We start from the raw sequence: 19,021 nt of genomic DNA, 5'->3' as shown, positions 1-19,021 counted from the left end.
GAGCAAAGCACTGTCAGAGGATAGGGCCTTGGTATAGTTTCAATACGACAACAATCACATCATTTTCGATGGTCTTTGAGGCTTCCACAAGACGGTCAGTGTGGGCATCTCCACACCCAGGGCACAGTGAGAGCTCGCTGCGTTTGGCTCCTCGATTATCATGATTATTGCTACTTTACCCACATCACCTTATCACCTTTATTATCTTTTACACATGAGGCTTTTGAAAAGGTTTCACATCTTTATTTATTATTTTTTAATTTTTCTTAATGTTTACTTTTGAGAGAGAGACAGAATACAAGCGGGGGAGGGGCAGAGGGAGGGAGGCACAGAAACTGAAGCAGGCTCCAGGCTCTGAGCTGTCAGCACAGAGCCCAGTGCGGGGCTTGAACCCACGAACTGTGAGATCATGACCTGAGGTGAAGTCCAGGGCTTAACCGACTGAGCCACCCAGACACCCCTATTATTATTATTATTATTATTATTATTATTATTATTATTATTTTATTTATTTTTTTTTTTTACAATCACCAAGCCAACAGCTCTCGTTGTACAAATCAGAAGAAGAAAGCCGAAAGACTGGTAAAAGCTCATAACAGGTTTTTGGTTTTGAGGGTTTTCCCCCTTCCTTAATCGCCTGTTTGCCAGGCAATACCAGTATATAGTGGTCACATGGGAAAGTTGGCTTCTAAGCTCACTGTGTCATCTCTGAACTGGACCTATGTTATTTGTCTAACATCCTTTCATTGTTGTGTTTGCTCTTGTTCCTCACTGATGTAAGAATTGGCATTTCTGGCTGCTTTTTTAGAAAACACTCCTCCCAGACAAATAGTAAAATTGACTTCTAGGCTTTTTTTTTTTTTTTTTTTTGGAGGGTGGGGAGTGGTGGTGCCTGCATTTAGCACCCTGGAGTATGAGACAGGATTAAACAGAAGCATTAACAGAAGATTGAAGAAGACCAAAGAATCTTCTGTTTTTACCAATATGCTTCTACGAAGCATTGGCTTTCACACACCCTTGATTAGTGAGTGTATACATTTGATGCAATGTGACAGGATACCATAATAAGAGTGGCTTCAACAAATAGAATTTTCTGTCAGTTGAAAGTCCCAAATTGGTATGGCAGCTCGGCTCCACACCTTGAGGGATTCAGACTCCGCCATCCAGGGTGTTGCTGTGGTCCTAATAGCCCAAGATGGCTTCCCTGGGATCTGCATCTCAGCAGCAGCCAGGGGCAGGGCAAGTATGGCCCACGAGTGACACACACTCAGACTTCACAGCACAGAGTGGGATCTGTGGCCACACTGAGCTTTACGGGAAGCTGGGAATTCTGGGCAGCAATTTGTCCAGTTAGAAATACTGAAGGTTTTGCTGTAGAAGCAAGTAGAAACAGAGATTGGAGGAGAATGTGCACTTTGTATTTCACACCCATTTTTTAAATATTCTCTCATCCCTTTGCACACTTAACCTTCCTAATACAACATCTTTTCTCATAGAAGAGGGACTTAGGAGAGCGAGAACTGAGGTACGGAAACATCGTAATGCATAGCCCTCAGAACGGAATGTTTGAGAACCCTGACTTTTCTCTCTGGGGTTTCCAAGGACTGGTTTAGTTTTTGTTTGGATTTCAAGGTGGACTTCCATTCCATTATGCCCCCTAATCCCACTCGAATTTGATGCCATGTAAAGATGTGAAAGGTAATATTCATCTTAAAACTCAGACACTTTGACAGTGGGTCATTTAAACTGTAAATTATAGCCAATAAAACGTATTTCCTATTTTCATTTGGGATAAAGAAAAACAAAACGATCGTATGAGTTTCGCACTTGCTGTTGACTCGTGTATAGGCAGTTAAGAGGGGTCAGCCATATGCAATGATCAGCATAACGTGGGTGTGAAAATATTTCAGGTGATATACACACATGCAAAAAAAGCCTTTTAATTCCTTAAAGAACACTATACACATATATACTGGGGAGACTAAGGGTAATTCCATAACTAGTAGTTACAGTAGTGGTTACTAATACGGCTTTCATTCTTGGGTCTTCTCCTGGGGTTATAACAAGGTAAACAGACTTGCGCCTCAGTGATGAAAATTTGGTGAAAAGAAAATGAAGATTACTAAGGATAATGGTGTTTAAATATGTTTAAAATCATAAATAAGAACCAAATTTATACTTCTATTGTTTAAATATAGTCAGCATTCTGAAACTCTGATTTCTAAGAAAATGTTTCAAATCTTATGTAGTTGAATGTTGTTTAATTCTCTTTATTTTTCTAAATGTTTTTATTTTTGATCTAAAACTGCAATTTTTCAGACGTTAGCCCTGTATGTGTCTTCTGACTTTTCAGATTTTTTCACATATACTTGAAGAGTACATCAGTAATTCCTCTATTAAATTAGCTAATTCTTCTCCATTTTCTCCAGTGATCTTAAAGAATTGAATAAATGGTTATTGTCTGAGGTAGTTTGGGGGAAAGTGTTCCATGGCTAGAATGTCTGGGCATCCTTTTTTATTTTTTATTTTTATTTTTTTAAAGTAACCTCAAGTAAGGCTTGAACTCATGATGCCAAGATCAAGAGTCACATGCTCTACTGACTGAGCCAGCCAGGCACCCCTGAGCCATCCTTTTTAGACTCCCTTTCTTTTTTTTTTTTTTTTAAAGCTTTTTCTAATGTTTTTTTTTTTATAGTTTATTTATTTATTTTGAGTGAGAGAGAGCACACGCATGCAAACTTGAGTAGGAGAGGGTCAGAGACAGAATCCCAAGCAGGCTCCACACAGTCAGCGTGGAGCCCACGAGGGGCTCTAACTCATGAACCATGAGATCATGACCTGAGCCGACCTCAGATGCCTAACTGACTGAGCCACCCAGGTGCCCCTAGACTCCCTTTCAACAATAGGTTTCTTACACTACCTGTTATAGCCCACAACCCTTGACATAAATAACACTGGTCTTTTTACTCACAGGCAAAGTTCTGCTGGAATGCACTTGAATTAGGGTTGCCATGTTATTTGAATTGTTTCCTGATATTCCAGACAGATCCATAGCTGAATGGGGGCCAGACTTATGCACTGTCTCATTACACTGAGATTCTGCCACTAATACAATGTATTCTCTCCAGAAAATTTTTGCTTTTGGAAAGAGAATTTTGTGTTAACATTAACAGTAAGAGACATCTCACTTCGGTGTAATGTCCAGGGCATGACACATTATTTGGGTTTTGAGAACGTTTTAATTGAAAATACTGTTGTGCTCCTGGTTCAGGAAAACATAGCTCAGGGCCAGGGAATAAAAGAATTGTGTTTCTTTAGAAACACGGCACTTACTTCCAGGTATGAGTAGAACACTTGGAATGAAATGAAACCCTATTGTTTATTCTGCTGGGTTGTTTAAATCTCCCTACCATCTCGTCTTTGGAGAATTGTGTCTTTTTCCAATGGGTGCTCTTTACATAGAACAGCTTTTGTCCACAGCAGAGACAAAAAGCTAATGCACTGTATACATGACATAAACAGTCTTCTACTTACAATCAGGATGGCTTCCAAAAGTTCATCTGCAAGGCATTTGTTTAAAACTGAAAACGTGTTTGTCCTTAGAAACACTGGTACAGATGATGCTTGGGGGCCAGGCTAGTGCACCAAAGCCTATTTAATGCATCCTGTAACCGAACTGATACTATTATGCATTATACATCCTGGAAAGAGGAGGGTCTCAGGAAGTTAAAGGAAGGAGAAGAGAAGATATTTGTCTTCCTACTTCCAAGGGCCTTAGTTCCGACTTTCCTCATCCTCATCCGTTTGGGAGGGGTTCCTGCCTCTGTGTTCTGCTTCACCTAAACAACCCCCCCTCACGCATACCCTTAAAATCCTTCAGTGCAGCTGGTCTCAGAAAAGAAGGAATCTGATCTTTTGACCTTACGCATGCTTTTGTGCAGCTTACTGTGATCCTAAAATCCTCTAATTTTTAAATATGGTATTTCCTAGCTGTATGATTCTCTAATAATTAAAGGTTCCCAGTCCATGTTACAGATTGAAAACTATTTGAAAAAGGAGAAATGATATTTGGAGACTGGACCACCATATGAAAGAAATTGTTTCTGTAAGCCAGTGGTTCTCAACTGGGGTGATTTTGCCCCCAGGGGATATTTGGCAATGTCTGGAGACATTTCCGATCATCACAAATGGACATGTAAAGGGTAGAGGCCAGAGGTACTGCTTAATAACCTAAAATGCATAGGACAACCCCCCTTCCCTCAACATACACACACAGACACACACACTCACAGCTTAAAATGTCAATAGCACCAAGACTGAAACCATGCTTGAAGCATGTCCCAAAGTATGGGTTGTTTACAGGTATGACATTCGGCACATCTCGGCCGAAAAGTTTGGGAAATGGAGGATTTAAGAGTTTACCATGTGTTCTGGGTTGACTGGCAGGGGCAGCTTTGGTCCTCTGCCCCTAAACCTCCTCCCCAGACCTTTGAAATGAGCATACCCTCTAATTCAAATTAACAAGTGTGTAGTAAGAGCCTATGATGCATCATCAGTGCTGGACTAGGGACACAGCAGGGAATGAGACAGAACTTCCTGTCCTCAGTGAGTTCATATTCTAATGGGGAAAGAAAAACGAGCTCCATAAATTGTGTGTGTGTGTGTGTGTGTGTGTATTGTGTAGAGTGGGGTGGGGTGGAAAGGAATGTGGGAAGGTGCTCAGTGCTATGAAGAGCAGGAATGAAGCAGGGATTGAAGATTAAAAGGGCGGCGGAGGAATGGGAATTTTAAAATTCCCTGGGCTGGTAGCCATACCTTCTGCCCAGAAGCTGCCCCCAAGCCCCTCTTCCTTAGAAATTCTCTAGGCCCGTTAGGCTGTGGAGAGAGTTGGGTACAGCACTAGGATTTCCTAAAGCTGACCGCTGAAACATCAGAGTGCTTTATGTTAGGGTCATATTCTCTGAAGGGAACGTAAAGAAATGCGACTTTAGTAATGTATTATTGTTTTTACCACTCTTTTCCTTTTTCCACATAAGGACTTTGAATATCTGAAAACTCCAGGTAGTTTCCATGCAGGGGCTGGAGGACATTTGGAGGAGAGGGAAATGAAAAGCCAAAAGTAGGGATTTAAGTGATGGGTGTTTAGGATGTTCTCAGCTGGCATACAGGTGGCCTTTCCTGGGTTCCTGGGCCTGTGTGGCTGGGGTGGATGCAGGACGTTTGGCATGCGTGGGGACCACTGAAAGCAGAACCGAGCTGTGTATCATGAGTCACCTGCCAGCTTTTAGCTCAGAGTTTAATAGCACCCCAAGAGAACAGCACTTGGAGTAGACCCTGAATATTATGCAGTGGGCAGGACGCTCTGTGTCCTCTGCTCGTTTGTCACACTGAACTTTACAGATAAGAAGCTGAGACCTTACCAAGAGTAACAACTCTGCCTTTGTTGGAGAACAGTTTATTTCCTCATAGTTGTCTTTGTCACAGAGATAAGAAAGGGATTTAAAATGTGTGGCCTCTTTTTCCAAGATTTTTTTTAATCCATTTAGGACACAGTGCCTTGCACCTCGCAGCCAAGAACAGCCACCACGAATGCATCAGGAAGCTCCTTCAGGTAAAATGGAACAACTTAAAATTATAAATTTTTAAAATTATGTCATCTTTTAAATTTAACAGTAACTGTATCTGTGAAAGAATAACACACACACACACACACACACACACACACACACACACACTCCCTTAAATACCAGCCCAGAACGTGGGTTTCCTAAGAAGCATCACAATTTAAATGACAGCCAAGGAAAAGATTATTTCCATAGCAATTGCACTGATAGGGAAGAAGATCCTCATCAGAATTTGGAGTGTCTTCCTGGGATCCAGCCTTTTTCTTGCCTTTATTCAGCTCCTTGCGTCCTTTTCTGAGAGACTTGTACCCTTTACATAATCAGTTTAAAAACTGTTTTTCATGCGATTGGAGATCCTTGCAATATAGGATCTCCAGTATCCTAATAGCCTTTCTTTCAGTCATTGGTAGAACACAACTCTTTTTGAGAAACAGAATTTCAACCTTTATTTCCTTGTGTGTAACTTTAAATGTGCCTTTAGTTCTTAGTTTTTTGCCGAGGTTCTTGGTTTTATTCCCCTTTATAATTTGAAGCCAACTCCCTGGTTTGATAACCTTGCCAGTTTATAATGATCGCTTAGGGGGACGACATCTGTAAATCTTGAAAGATGAATATTTAATGAAAGCCCAGTAGCGGTCCATACTGTAACATCCAGCCATTGCCAGTCAGCGTGCAAGCTGGTTGTTTTCAGGAACAGCACAGAGCCATAAAATATGTGTTTGGAGTGCTATCTCTTCTGTTGAGCTGTTGTCTCAGCCTTCACAGGCACTGTGTGGGACCCAGCATCTTGCTTTAATTTGGCTCTGCGATTCTAATGCAGAAATGTGGTCACATTCTTCAACTTGTCCTGCTCTGTTGGTCACACAGCTTCTTGTCTTGCGTTATGTGACGCAAGCTGCCACCAGTGCCAGGAATGCAAACCTTAACAGGCCTTTGAAGTGAAATTCAAGAAAGATAGATCAACATCTGTGATTATTATTATTATTTTTATTATTATTATGAGGCTCCTCTCTGAGAACAATTAAAGTAGAACTTCCCTGCTTTCTCTGAGGCCCGGCACCTTGAATAAATGATAATCATGGACTTGCCCAAGTGCACTGCCTCCATACCCTTGGTCTTGCCTTAATTTTTTTTTTTAACTTATTTGTATCTTAAATCTCTGTTCTCATTCTGGCTTGGCTATCCAGGCTTTGCATCTGGCTCTGATTTTCAGGAAGAATGAACTTGACAGGCTGGAAATCCTCATGGGCAAGGACCAGATATTCTAGCCTCTAATGTAATTTTATATCTGGTTATGCAAATGGATTGGTTTTTCTCTGGAATCTTTGAAGCCTTTAAACACTTCCTTGTGCTATTCTAAAATTAGGCCAAAGCATGGTAAGTCGTAACTTGATCTCCGTTCCTCTTACCACTGAAGGGCAGACAGACATTTCACTCTTAACATTGCCTGTTCTTGCCTCTAACTTGCAGACTTGCTGTTCTTCTTTCTGAGTAGTTGTTAAAACCTGAGGCTTTGAATTTTTTTTTAATGTTTATTTGTGAGACAGAGCATGAGCAGGGAGGGGCAGAGAGAGAGGGAGACAGAATCCGAAGCAGGCTCCAGGCTCTGAGCTGTCAGCACAGAGCCCGACGCGAGGCTTGAACTCACAAACCGTGAGATCGTGACCTGAGCTAAAGTCGGTTGCTCAACCTACTGAGCCACCCAGGCGCTCCTAAAACCTTGAGGCTCTGATGTCTTCCTAACGGGTCGCTTTCCTTGGGTCCTGGACCTCTCCAGCCAGTTCTTCACTTCTGTCTTGGCATCCTCTGCCCTCTGTGATGTGACCCTTGTTGCCTCCCGCCCTCCCTCACTCTCTGCACTGGATCCTTTCTCTGAGCTCTCTAGGCCTTTGCTCTTACTATCTGTCTGCTGGAGATTCTTCTCTTCTCCAGTGGCTACCGTTTTAAAGTTTGCCTCCTCAAGGCAGTGAGCGCAAACAGACCCTTGTGAGATTCTTCAAATTCAAATGAACTCTCCTCTTCCCCTGATAGCCCACTAGTCCCCGCCCCCCCCCCCCACTTTTAACAAGTGCCTCCTGGACACCGTGCCCTGTGTCAGGCATTGAGTATATTTTCACGAGCAGAGCATCCCTTATCCTGATGAAGCTTGCAATCTTGTAAATAAGTCCCCAAATGCATGTTACAAATTGCACCACATCAAGAAGAAAACTGACCAAGTACTGAGAGAGCTGGGTGTGGGGTGAACGATCAGGGAAGGGCTCGTGGAGGAGGTGATATTTAAGCCGAGAACTTTGGAAAGAGCCAAGGGGAAAGCATTCCAAGCAGACAGAAGAGCAAGTACAGAGGGCCTCGGGTAGGAAAGGCATTGGTCAGGGAGGAAAGAAAGCCTGGGGCCGAGCGAGCGTGGAGGAGAAAGACGGGCATGGAGTGCAGGCCTGTGTGTCATGGCAGGCAGGCCGTAAGTCCTCTGAGCGCAGCATGGAACTGTGGAGGGCTTTTAAGGAAGGACTGGTATTCACAGTTTTAAAAGATCACTCTAGTTGTATAGAGAATAGAGGCGAGAGCAGAGCTGTGGAGCCCGCCAGGAGGCTGCCCCAGCTGTCTGCATGAGAAGATGCTGGCCTAGACTGGGTGGTGTAATGGGGAAAGAAAGAGTAGACCAGGTATGTTTAGGTCACAGAATTGGCAGGACGTGGTGGTGAATTAGATGGCGGAGGAGGAGAAGAAGTTAAAGGTGACTCAGTGGAAGTTTAGGACAGTTGCATTTGAGGTGCTTACATCAGAGCAGAAATGTGAACTAGGCAGTGGGTTATCAAGCCAGGCGCTCGGAGATGACGTTGCGTACAGCTGAGAACATATGCTCTAGCCCAGCGCATCTGGGTTTGAATCCTGGCTCTGCCATGTCCTGTGACTTGAGCAAATTATCACCTTCTCTGTATCTCAGTTTCCCCATCAGAAGATGGGAGTGATAATAGTGTCTAGCATTATCAGGAGCCTTAAAACGATGAAGAGTGCCCAGTGCGTAATAGCTGATATGTACTTTGGTTTGTTATTGCCAAGGTACACATTTGAGTCTTTGGCCTTTAGATGACATTTCAAGCTACGGGCATGAATGAGATTACCAAGAAGGAGAGCACCGAGGAACCCCAACATTCTGTGTTTGGCTTACGGAGGGGGAGTGGCCTGAGCAGTAGTGGGAACACCAGGCTAGTATGGGCTCTAGGAGCTAAGTGGAAGGACTGTTTGGAGAAGGGGGTGGATTGTGGTAAGAGGAGGACACAGATGTTTGTTGTCGTGGGAAACACGAAGGTTATTGGTGACTGTGGGGCCATCTCTGTGGAGTCTGGAGAACAGCACGCAACTGTAGTGGGTTTGGAAACGAGTGGGAAGCAAGGCAGTATGGATCGCATGTGGGCAGTTCTTTACAGGAACTTGGTTTTGTGAAGGGGGACTAGAGAATTAGGCAGGAAATGTGGGGGGAAAGATGGGACCAAGATGAGAACGCCTGGAGCGTATCTGTCAGCTGCCGGTGATGGGATGCTAGTGTGAGAGGGAGGACAGGACGGCCAACACAGCAAAGAGGTGACCTTTTGCCTGGGTCCCAATTACTTGAAGAGGAGCTCCCCTCCCCATAGGAGACTGTAGGTCCTGGAGCACAGCAATTGGGGCCTATTCATATTTATTCTCTTCCTGATAAGACACATCACAACCTTGCAGGAAAAGGATGAACTCAACAGAGCGGAATGTTTATTATGTGTATTTATTTATTTTTTGTCTTCTAGTCAAAATGCCCAGCCGGAAGTGTGGACAGCTCTGGGAAAACAGCTTTACATTATGCAGGTGACTTTCATTCTCTTACTGATCCTTCTGCCATAAGAAATACTCAGTTGTCCTTTTCCTCTTTCAAGCCATTTTCTTTACCATTTTATTTCTGAGGCTGTTGTCTGTCATCATTCCTGGAATTTCTGTCTCCCTCAGTTTGTAAAATGTGTAGGGTTTTATCAAGGAACACATCTAAAATTCATTAGTTGCCTGCCAAACTGTAAAAATTGCCATGGTTATTATATTTTAATTTAAGTTTCTTGTTTAAGCTAAGAGATTTTCATAAGCATTTAGAGATTTCATGTAATATGTGATACAGATTTTTTTTGATTTGGGGATCAAAAGAAACTCCCATTTTATTTCTCAGTGTTCTGTTTTATTATCTTGTCATTATCTGTCACACGGCTCCCAAGTAACAAAACGTCAACACCGAGCTCAGGGAGGGAGTGATGAGATTTATAAATTTCTATTAGTGCTAGCTGGGGCAAAGCTAAGTCCTACAAAATGCCAAACCAAATATTTGCACAAAGGCAACCGGCAGACAGTGGCTCTAGGTCTGGAAATTAACATTGAAATGTAACACTAATTCGGAGCACCTTACTTAACCTTCCGGATACGACTTCTCTTCAGTGCAGCAAACTGGGTGGAACACGAACTTCTCCGTCCTGGGTGCGTGTGATGCCCCTGCTGGTGAGAGCCCCTGTGTGACGGGCTGTGTCTTTGTTTCCTTCCCTCAGCGGCACAGGGCTGCCTTCAAGCTGTGCAGGCTCTTTGCGAGCACAAAAGCCCCATAAACCTCAAGGATTTGGTAAGTATCCGGCGGCTGCTAGATGTGGAGATGCACACTGGCGTCTAGAGCGCTGTGGGCTACCTCTGCGAGTCACTAAGACGTTTAGAGACCTCAGCATTTGGCGAAAGTCTAATGCGTTTCAACCTAGATCCTCTTCTGCAAAACGGATCCAAGTATTATCTCTATTGGTCTCTGAATTTAATGACACATTGAGAAGACATTTTGTGACATGCACTTCCTGATGTGTACATTTGTTTCTCAGGTCATCTGCCATCAACCTAAATGTATTAATAAGGCTTAATTTCTTGACTTTTAGAAGAAATAAGTCTAAATAGAAGTTCTGTCATTTCTGTTAACTTCCCGTGTATCATCTTGGGTACTCCTGGTTAGGATTTCCCAACTCTGAAAACCACTTCTAGCCTGTTTAACCTTGCTGGGCTACTCTGAGAATAAATTTACATGCCAGTCACTCCTGACTGCAAGTTTAAATGTCCTGCCATAGCATAGAAATTATATGCTATGCATGCATTATATGCTACGCATGCATTATACCTAATGGGACTATTATTATGTGAGTGTATAGAATTGTAGATAAATTCCTACTCCCTGAATCTCAGTACTTCATAACCAGAAAGTATTATAACTTCGCAGAGATAATTTTTTAGAAATGTGTCTGAAATTCTATTTTAAACGGAGACTTAATCTTTAAGCAGCAATTGTATTTTTCAAAATAATTGGACATATTGTAATTTATTTTTTTTCCTTTGCCTACTTGAATACATCTACCTTAAAAGTTACTATCAACTGCACTTGGGAGGTATGTTCCAAGGAATAAGCAGAATACAAGCTTCTCTTGAAGCTTTTGTATCATTTGAGTTAGGACCCCTTCACCCTAAGATTGTGGAAATAGTCACCTATGTATTCTTCTAGTATTTTTTCACTTTTTTTCTGTTGTAATGTTTACATTCTTCATCACCTTACATGGTTTGTATATGAGTTGGGATCTCATTTTCTTATTTTATTTTATTTTACTTTATTTTTATTTTTATTCCAGTGTAATAAACGTACAGTGTTGTACTAGCTTTAGGTACATAACATAGTGATTCAACATCATTTAAAAAAATTTTTTTAATGTTTATTTATTTTTGAGAGGGAGCAAGACAGGGCATGAGCAGGGGAGGGGCAGAGAGAGAGGGAGACACAGAATCCAAAGTAGCTCCAGACCCCGAGCTGTCAGCACAAAGCCTGATGCAGGGCTTGAGCTCATGAACCACGAGATCATGACCTGAGCTGAAGTCAGACGCTTAACTTAATGATCCACCCAGGTGCCCCTCTACAGCACTTTTTTAAAGGATTGCCAATTGTCATATTAAATGATTCTTTCCATTGATCTTTATCTAGTCATGTGCCAAGAATAGGCAAACTTAATGTTCCATTCTGGTACTTGTAAGGTTATGAAAACATGTACTTTGCAAGGGAATAGTGGAATGGATGATAGGATGCGTGTAGTTTGCTTGGAAGAAGCTGCTTGGAGGGCAGCGGACCTACTGCTGCCCTGTGGAAACAAGTCCTCCCGTTCTTCAGAGCCATCCCCCAATAAACATGATATGCTTGCCTGGAGCCTGTACATACTTGATGTTCCACTCTCTGTCATGTCGCTGCCAGACTGAGGGTTGGTCACTGAAGGGAAAAAGCAGCCCATGAAGCTGAGGTTCCTGAGAAAAAGCTAACAGTCAGTGCAATTCCTCAAGAAGAGGTCTGTTGAACCACTAGGTGTTTATCCAAAGGATACAAAAGTGCTGATTGGAAGGGGCACATGCACCCCAATGTTTATAGCAGCATTATCAACAGTAGCCAAATTATGGAAAGAGCCTAAATGCCCATCGACTGATGAATGGATAAAGAAGATTGGGGTGGGTGGGTGGGTGGGTGGGTGTGTGTGTGTGTGTGTGTGTGTGTGTGTGTGTGTGTGTGTGATGGAATATTACTCGGTGATCAAAAAGAATGAAACCTTGCCATTTGCAGCAACATGGATGGAGCTAGAGTGTGTTATGCTGAGAGAAGTAAGTCAGAGAAAGACAAGTATGATATGATTTCATTCATGTGGAATTTAAGAAACACAGCAGATGAACATAGGGGAAGGGAAGGAAAAATAAGATAGAAACAGAGAGGCAAACCATAAGAAACTCTCTTAAACACAGAGAACAGTCTGAGGGGTGCTGGAGGGGAGGCAGGTGGGGGGATGGGCTAAGTGGGTGATGGGCATTAAGGAGGGCACTTGTTGGGGGTGAGCATTGGGTGTTATATGGAAGTGATGAATCACTGGGTTCTCCTGAAACCAGTACTACACTGTATGTTAATTAACTTGAATTTAAATTTAAAAAAAAAATGCTGTGCTGAGATGTCATGGCAGCCCTATCGTGACACAAACTGTCATGGTGGCAGGACAGTTCAGGAATAAAAGAACAAGGCAATTCTGTATGCAATTCTGGCATTTAGGATCGTAGTTAAAATCAATCTACATTTGTTTCCTAGGATGGGAATATACCACTGCTTCTTGCAGTACAAAGTGGCCACAGTGAGGTCTGTCGCTTTCTCCTGGATCATGGAGCAGACGTAAATTCCAGGGACAAAAATGGAAGGTACCACCAAAATAGAAATCATGGAATTTCAGTGATATCTACATTCTGGGAGCCTCAAAATATTACAGCTATATTTTAGATCATTTGTAATAAAGTGTTTTTAATTTTTTCATTTTCTGCCTTTTTTTTTTTTTTTTTTTTAAAGTTAGCCCTATACCCACCATGGGGCTCGAACTCATGCCTCTGAGATCAGGAGTCACGCGCTCTACTGACTGAGCCGGCCAGATGCCCCTTCTGCCTCTTTTGATAATCGAGAATCTGTTTGACGTAAAAAAAATTTCCCCTAGACCTCTGTGATGCGATTATTAAATACTGAAGTGACTAGGCCATTTCCGATGGCTTTTCATGCAAAATTAAACATATTGGCTGCTTTTAAAAATAGTCCTAATGATGTATAGGTACTTTAAAATGCTTGAGGTGAAAGGTGCCATCATATTATGATTGGTGCCAATCATATTAAATTCCATCATATTTAGAAGATTATGTCTATATTATTTGACCTTATATGGTTTAATGTTTTGATTTAATCTGAAGTTAAAAAAACACCCCTAGTTTCATCTCACTAGCAGTCCATTAAGTGTATATATTTAACTGTACTTCATCTTTCTTTCCTTGTTTTCAGGATAAGTGATTTCTCAGAAAAGCGTTTCCCCATTTTGGTTGTATTAATTTGGTATCTCCTTTTTTTTCTTTAGAACTGCTCTCATGCTAGCCTGTGAGATCAGCAGCTCTAATATTGTGGAAGCCTTAATTAAAAAGGGTGCAGACCTAAACCTTGTAGATTCTCTTGGACACAATGCCTTACATTATTCCAAACTCTCAGAAAATGCAGGAATTCAAAGCCTTCTATTATCAAAAATCTCTCAGGATTCTGGTATGTGAAAGAAAATAGTCAGTGTTGTTTTAAATTTATCCACTCCATTTTCCCCAAAGGGTAAAGGAATGTGCACAATATGATCTATTTTATTATTCTTTTAAACATATTCTTGAAGAAAAATGTAGTGTTAAATACTGTGTTTGTTGTGTGTATGGGTGTGAGTGTGCGTGTGTGCGTGTGTGTGTGTGTGTGTGTGTGTGTGTGTGTGTGTGTATCTCCCACCCAACGTAGATGTGAGTCATGGTTCTTACCTTTATTTATTTGTTTTTTTCCCCACTTTTTCCTCTATAGATTCAAAGACACCAACAAAACCAAAGCAGGTATTTATCTTTGCGGGAGAGAATTTTTTTTGGCCATCATAGCTTGTGGGAATTTGAAAACGTTCTGATTAAACCACTCTGTGCTCCACTAGAAAAGTGATAAAAACTATGTTGAAAATGCTTAAGGAGTAAAATATCTTTAGAATAGATGATTCATTGTTAGATGGTGGTAACTGTTTTCTTAATGGTTTACCCTGTTTCCAAAGCATGTGACTTTAAACTTGCTACTTATATATTCATCTTTTTCGGAAATGTACTAATATTTTCTGTTGTGAAAATGTTTGGTTAGCTCTGCGAAGGAACAACAACAATATCTTAAATGCTTGTGTATCCCATGGATTATAGACCTCTATCCATGAGAGTGTTAGATATTTAATGAATATAAGAGGGTTAGCTTTTCCTTTCATTTTAATTGGAACTTTTCTAAAATGTTGTTAGAGTTCTAGGTAGAAATTGAGAAGATTGCCCTATTATTTTGGAGTTTTTTCCTAAAAACATTGTCACCATTGTTTACTTTTTTGATGAGATGTATAGTTGGTGGTTACATTTATTTACTTACACATCAAAGGTTTTGAAAAATTATCATAGACAGGAAATAGCCAATACTGAATTTATTAGGTACTAACTGTGTCACTTATTTATCCATAACCTTCAGAGAAGACGTTTCCGCTTGCCCCCATATTGACATTCTTTTTAAAAAGGAGTGGAAGTAATGCAAAGATGGAGGAAATACCACTGCTTTGCATTAAGATGGCTAGACTATCATTGTATTCTGGGTTCTAAACTGGGGCAGGCAGCTCCCCATCCTCTACTTTCCCAATTCTCTACACCAACTTAATCTGGTTTTGTCTTGTGTTTTTTATTTTCTGGCTATTAAAGCATGGGCTGCTGGAAGAAAACTTGAAGCATGCATATTACTTATTTTTATGTTGGTAGCAGATGTCAGATCCTATTGAAGTAAGAAATGCATGAACTGTTGAGGTTTTTCTCATTTGTTTGATGAAGCTGTTTGTTCAGACTTTACTAACCTAACTAACCCACCTCCATTCTTTGGACTGTGATAACTTCCAGCATGATCAAGTCTCTAAAATAAGCTCAGAAAGAAGTGGAACTCCAAAAAAACGCAAAGCTCCACCACCTCCTATCAGTCCTACCCAGGTAAAAACAAAAGTAAACCAACATTGAACAAACATATGACAACAACAAGAAAGAGCCATGATTTTGTCATTTTATGTTTAGGCCAAAATGAAATGTTTAGAATTGACTCTTAAATGCACATTTAAAATTTTATTTACTGGTTTTAAATTACAGATAATGGCATGAAAGATTTTGATTATTAGTATGTAAATAATGTTGATTCTTATTTAGTGCAAGGCTGGGGAATTGAACAGTATCTTTTATTAAAGCCTCCAGGAAAAAAAAAAGAAAGAAAGAAAGAAAAGAAAGAAAAGAAAGAAAGAACCTGAAGGAAATTTCTCAAAATCTTAGGACAGAAACTTTTTCCTTAAGTGAAGCTCAGTCTACTTTTAGTAGCTCACATGAACAGCTCAAGTGAAGGCGGGGAGAATGGGTAGCTGGTGAGGCAGTTAATTGAAAATGAATTTTAGCTGGTTTCTCAAAATTCTGTTCAAATATATTTGCCTTTCTAATTACATTGAAGGTTGGCTAATATTAAAAGCAGGTTTCATTTCTGAGCTTATAGTGACTATTGCATATAGGAGGAAGCTCGAATGTCTATGAAATCTCTCAAATAGTTGAGAGGAATATCTCCTCTGATAAGTTATGTTAAATATGTTAGCATATTCATCAATAATATTCCCAACATGCCACAGAAGTTTTATAGATTTTGAAAATTGCTTCCAGTAAATATAGGAAGAAAGTTAGTTATACTCTGCAAACTTCCAAAAAGTACTTGAGGTGCCATATTGAATAGAAGATACCCTTGGATTAAGTGAAACTAAGGATGGTTACTGTTAGATTTATTTGCATTGGTTAAATGGGCTAATCCTTTGCACTGGAGAAGAAAAGTCTTTGAAGAAACATTCTTTATCTGTGATTTTCATTTTGTTTTTTTAAGTTGAGTGATGTGTCTTCCCCAAGATCAATAACTTCAACGCCACTTTCGGGAAAGGAATCCGTGTTCTTTGCTGAACCACCCTTCAAGGTATTTCCTGTCTGTGTTCAATTTATTTTGAATTTTAAGATACATAATAGACATGATTTAAGTGGTACAACATCGGACAAAACAGAATAGACTTCCCAGTGATTGATTGACAACCTTTTCATCACGAAGCACCCCTCAGTTATTTCTTCTGGCATGGACCCCACACAAAAAAAGTAGAATGAATAGATTACACTCCGTAAGTAATACCTAATTTTCTTGATTTTAAAAAAAGGGACAAAGATAAGAACTTAACTGATAACCAATCTTCTTACTAAATCGAGTTGATATAATGCCCATCAAAAAGAAAGAAATGAGGATTGTTCTCTGGTGTCTTACTGACAAGTAATTGTATATTTGTAATTAAACTTTTCCTGACTATAAAGCTAATATGCATTAATTTTAGAAAATCCTTTCTACCTAATTCTCTAGATTTCTTGTTGGAAGGTATTTTAGGAAATGGGAAGATATTTTCATTTACTGTCTGTTTACCTAACCATCACTAGGAAATTATGCTTGGAAAGAAAATAAAATTTCTAATTGTTAAAATGAAATTGCAGTGGAATAATTGTATACTTCTTTCCCCCATCTAAGAATTACTGAAGATAAATTACTTTTTTTTTTTAAGTTTATTTATTTTGAGAGAGACAGAGATAGTGTGTGTGGGAGAGGGGCAGAGAGAGGGAGAGAGAGGATCCCAAGTAGGCTCCTCCCTGCCACTGCAGAGCCCCATGCAGGGCTTGAACTCACAAAACTGTGAGATCATGACATAAGCCAGAACCAAGAGTCAGGTATTTAACTGACTGAGCCACCCAGCAGCCCCAAAATAAATTATCTTTTAACTTGGATGTACAGTGATCTGAAAAAGATCCCGTCAACCTAACATTTCCCACACTTTAACTAGATTTTATTAATAAATTCTTAATATGAATACCTAAATGAGGAAAGGAAAGGAAGTTATACTTTTACAATTAGTACCCTAATGTCTTCTAATATGATTATGGCTCAAAGGATGCAGTGCATTCCAGAGAAGAATAAATTACAATTTTCAGCATTAGAGTGTAAAAAACCTTTCATTTCTTTTTAAAAAAATCTCAAAAAGATAAAAAGTGACACCATTTAAAATGGCTAAAGTTTAAGAAGTGTATTTTTACATGGTGGTGATGATGTGGAGGAACTAGAATTATCATACTCTGTTGGTAGGAACGTAAAGTGGCAAAACTACTTTGGAAAACTGACAGTTTCTTTAAAAGTTCATCACACACCTAACATATGATCTAGCCATCCACTCACTGATGTTTTTACAAGAGAAATGAAAACTTATGTCTCAAAAAGTTGTATACACAAAAGTTTGCAGAAGCTTTATTCACATATCCCCAAACTGGAAACAATCCAAATGTCCTTCGTAAGCAGCATCATGGGTGAATCTGAAAATCATCAGGCTGAGTGAAAAAAGCCCGACACATATTCATACCCATGACAGTCCATTTATAGGAATTCTAGCAAACGCAAAAAGGGGAGTGGAGGTTAGCCGGGGATAGGGTGGGCAGGTATTGGCTGGGATGAAGCATGCAGAATCTTGTAGACCTAATGGACACCTTCTGTATCTTGGTTATCGTGGTGGTTCCATGAGTGTGTACCTGTCAAAACTCAACCTGTAAACTTTAAATGGATGCCATTTATTGTACTTTAAGATAGTTGAAAAAGAAAAATAAACATCTATTTTTATAAAGCGAAAAGCCAACTTTTTGTAAAGATAAGCACTTGCCAAAAATGAGCCACTTTATTTTTAGCATTTGGGCTTTTACAAAAGTTCCTTTGCTGAAAACTTCTCTCTCTTATCATAGTCCACCGCTCATCTAGATGAAACATAGTAATTTCTGGCAACTCATTGCATTTTGTTTTGAAATGAGAGTCTGGCTTTGAAGTTGCAAGAACTTTTGCAATGTATTTACAGACACATATTCAGGAGCAAAGGTTTAGAGGAGATCTTTAGGGGATTGTCAACCCATGATCATAAAATTTTGTATTCCCTTATAAAATTACCTTTATCAGAGGCGCCTGGGTGGCGCAGTCGGTTAAGCGTCCGGCTTCAGCCAGGTCACGATCTCGCGGTCCGTGAGTTCGAGCCCCATGTCAGGCTCGGGGCTGATGGCTCAGAGCCTGGAGCCTGTTTCCGATTCTGTGTCTCCCTCTCTCTCTGCCCCTCCCCCGTTCATGCTCTGTCTCTCTCTGTCCCAAAAATAAATAAACGTTGAAAAAAAAATAAAATAAAATTACCTTTATCTTCCCTGACAGGTCTTATTTACTACAAATTCTCTTAAAAATATTAATAAAAATATACTAATAACAGTTAACTTATAAAATAGTGAAGCTAAACCAGTATTTCTAATGTATTTTAATCAGTATATTATCCAGATAGGTAAGACTTGTATTTGACTTCATTATGAAACTAATATTTGCCATCTCAGGTTTTAGGACATAGCCCAGTAAGTTCACTATTACATAAAGTTATTATAATCTTAAAAGATATTTGTATTTTACTTACTAAATAAAGTTCCTGAAAACTATTTTGAGATCACACGCTCTGGAACCTCACGTTTTAGAAATCATACCTCGGTAGATCATCGTCACTTTTATTCACCTATATTTTAAAATATTCCCTTTCCTGGCGATTTTCTAACTTTTTTTTTTAGAAGGAAACCTGTTCTGTGTAAACCCAGGAAAATTTGCTTGCTTCTTTTGTGGAATATCATATTCAGGAAAATTCTTTGAAGTCATTTTT

The 19,021-nt window shown here is 40.1% G+C and overlaps 1 protein-coding gene across 7 annotated transcripts in view; it reads left to right on the top strand.

The window, feature by feature from the left end:
• RAI14 (retinoic acid induced 14) overlaps window positions 1–19,021 on the top strand; it is a 144,816-nt gene that overhangs the window by 112,878 nt on the left and 12,917 nt on the right. For 4 of the 7 annotated variants that reach the window (XM_045440633.1, XM_045440644.1, XM_045440651.1 and 1 more), the window contains 8 exons: window positions 5,547–5,611; window positions 9,407–9,464; window positions 10,184–10,254; window positions 12,772–12,878; window positions 13,574–13,752; window positions 14,047–14,075; window positions 15,147–15,233; window positions 16,153–16,239. In XM_045440633.1, coding sequence (XP_045296589.1) covers window positions 5,547–5,611; window positions 9,407–9,464; window positions 10,184–10,254; window positions 12,772–12,878; window positions 13,574–13,752; window positions 14,047–14,075; window positions 15,147–15,233; window positions 16,153–16,239 — 683 coding nt within the window. The remainder of the gene's footprint in view (window positions 1–5,546; window positions 5,612–9,406; window positions 9,465–10,183; window positions 10,255–12,771; window positions 12,879–13,573; window positions 13,753–14,046; window positions 14,076–15,146; window positions 15,234–16,152; window positions 16,240–19,021) is intronic. The other 3 variants (XM_045440671.1, XM_045440680.1, XM_045440661.1) reach the window with 1 other exon arrangement.

The sequence above is a fragment of the Leopardus geoffroyi genome, chromosome A1, assembly GCF_018350155.1.
Source record: "Leopardus geoffroyi isolate Oge1 chromosome A1, O.geoffroyi_Oge1_pat1.0, whole genome shotgun sequence".
Lineage (NCBI taxonomy): Eukaryota > Metazoa > Chordata > Mammalia > Carnivora > Felidae > Leopardus > Leopardus geoffroyi.
The sequence above is the reverse complement of the archived record's forward strand: the minus strand, read 5'-3'. Positions and strand labels throughout refer to the sequence as shown.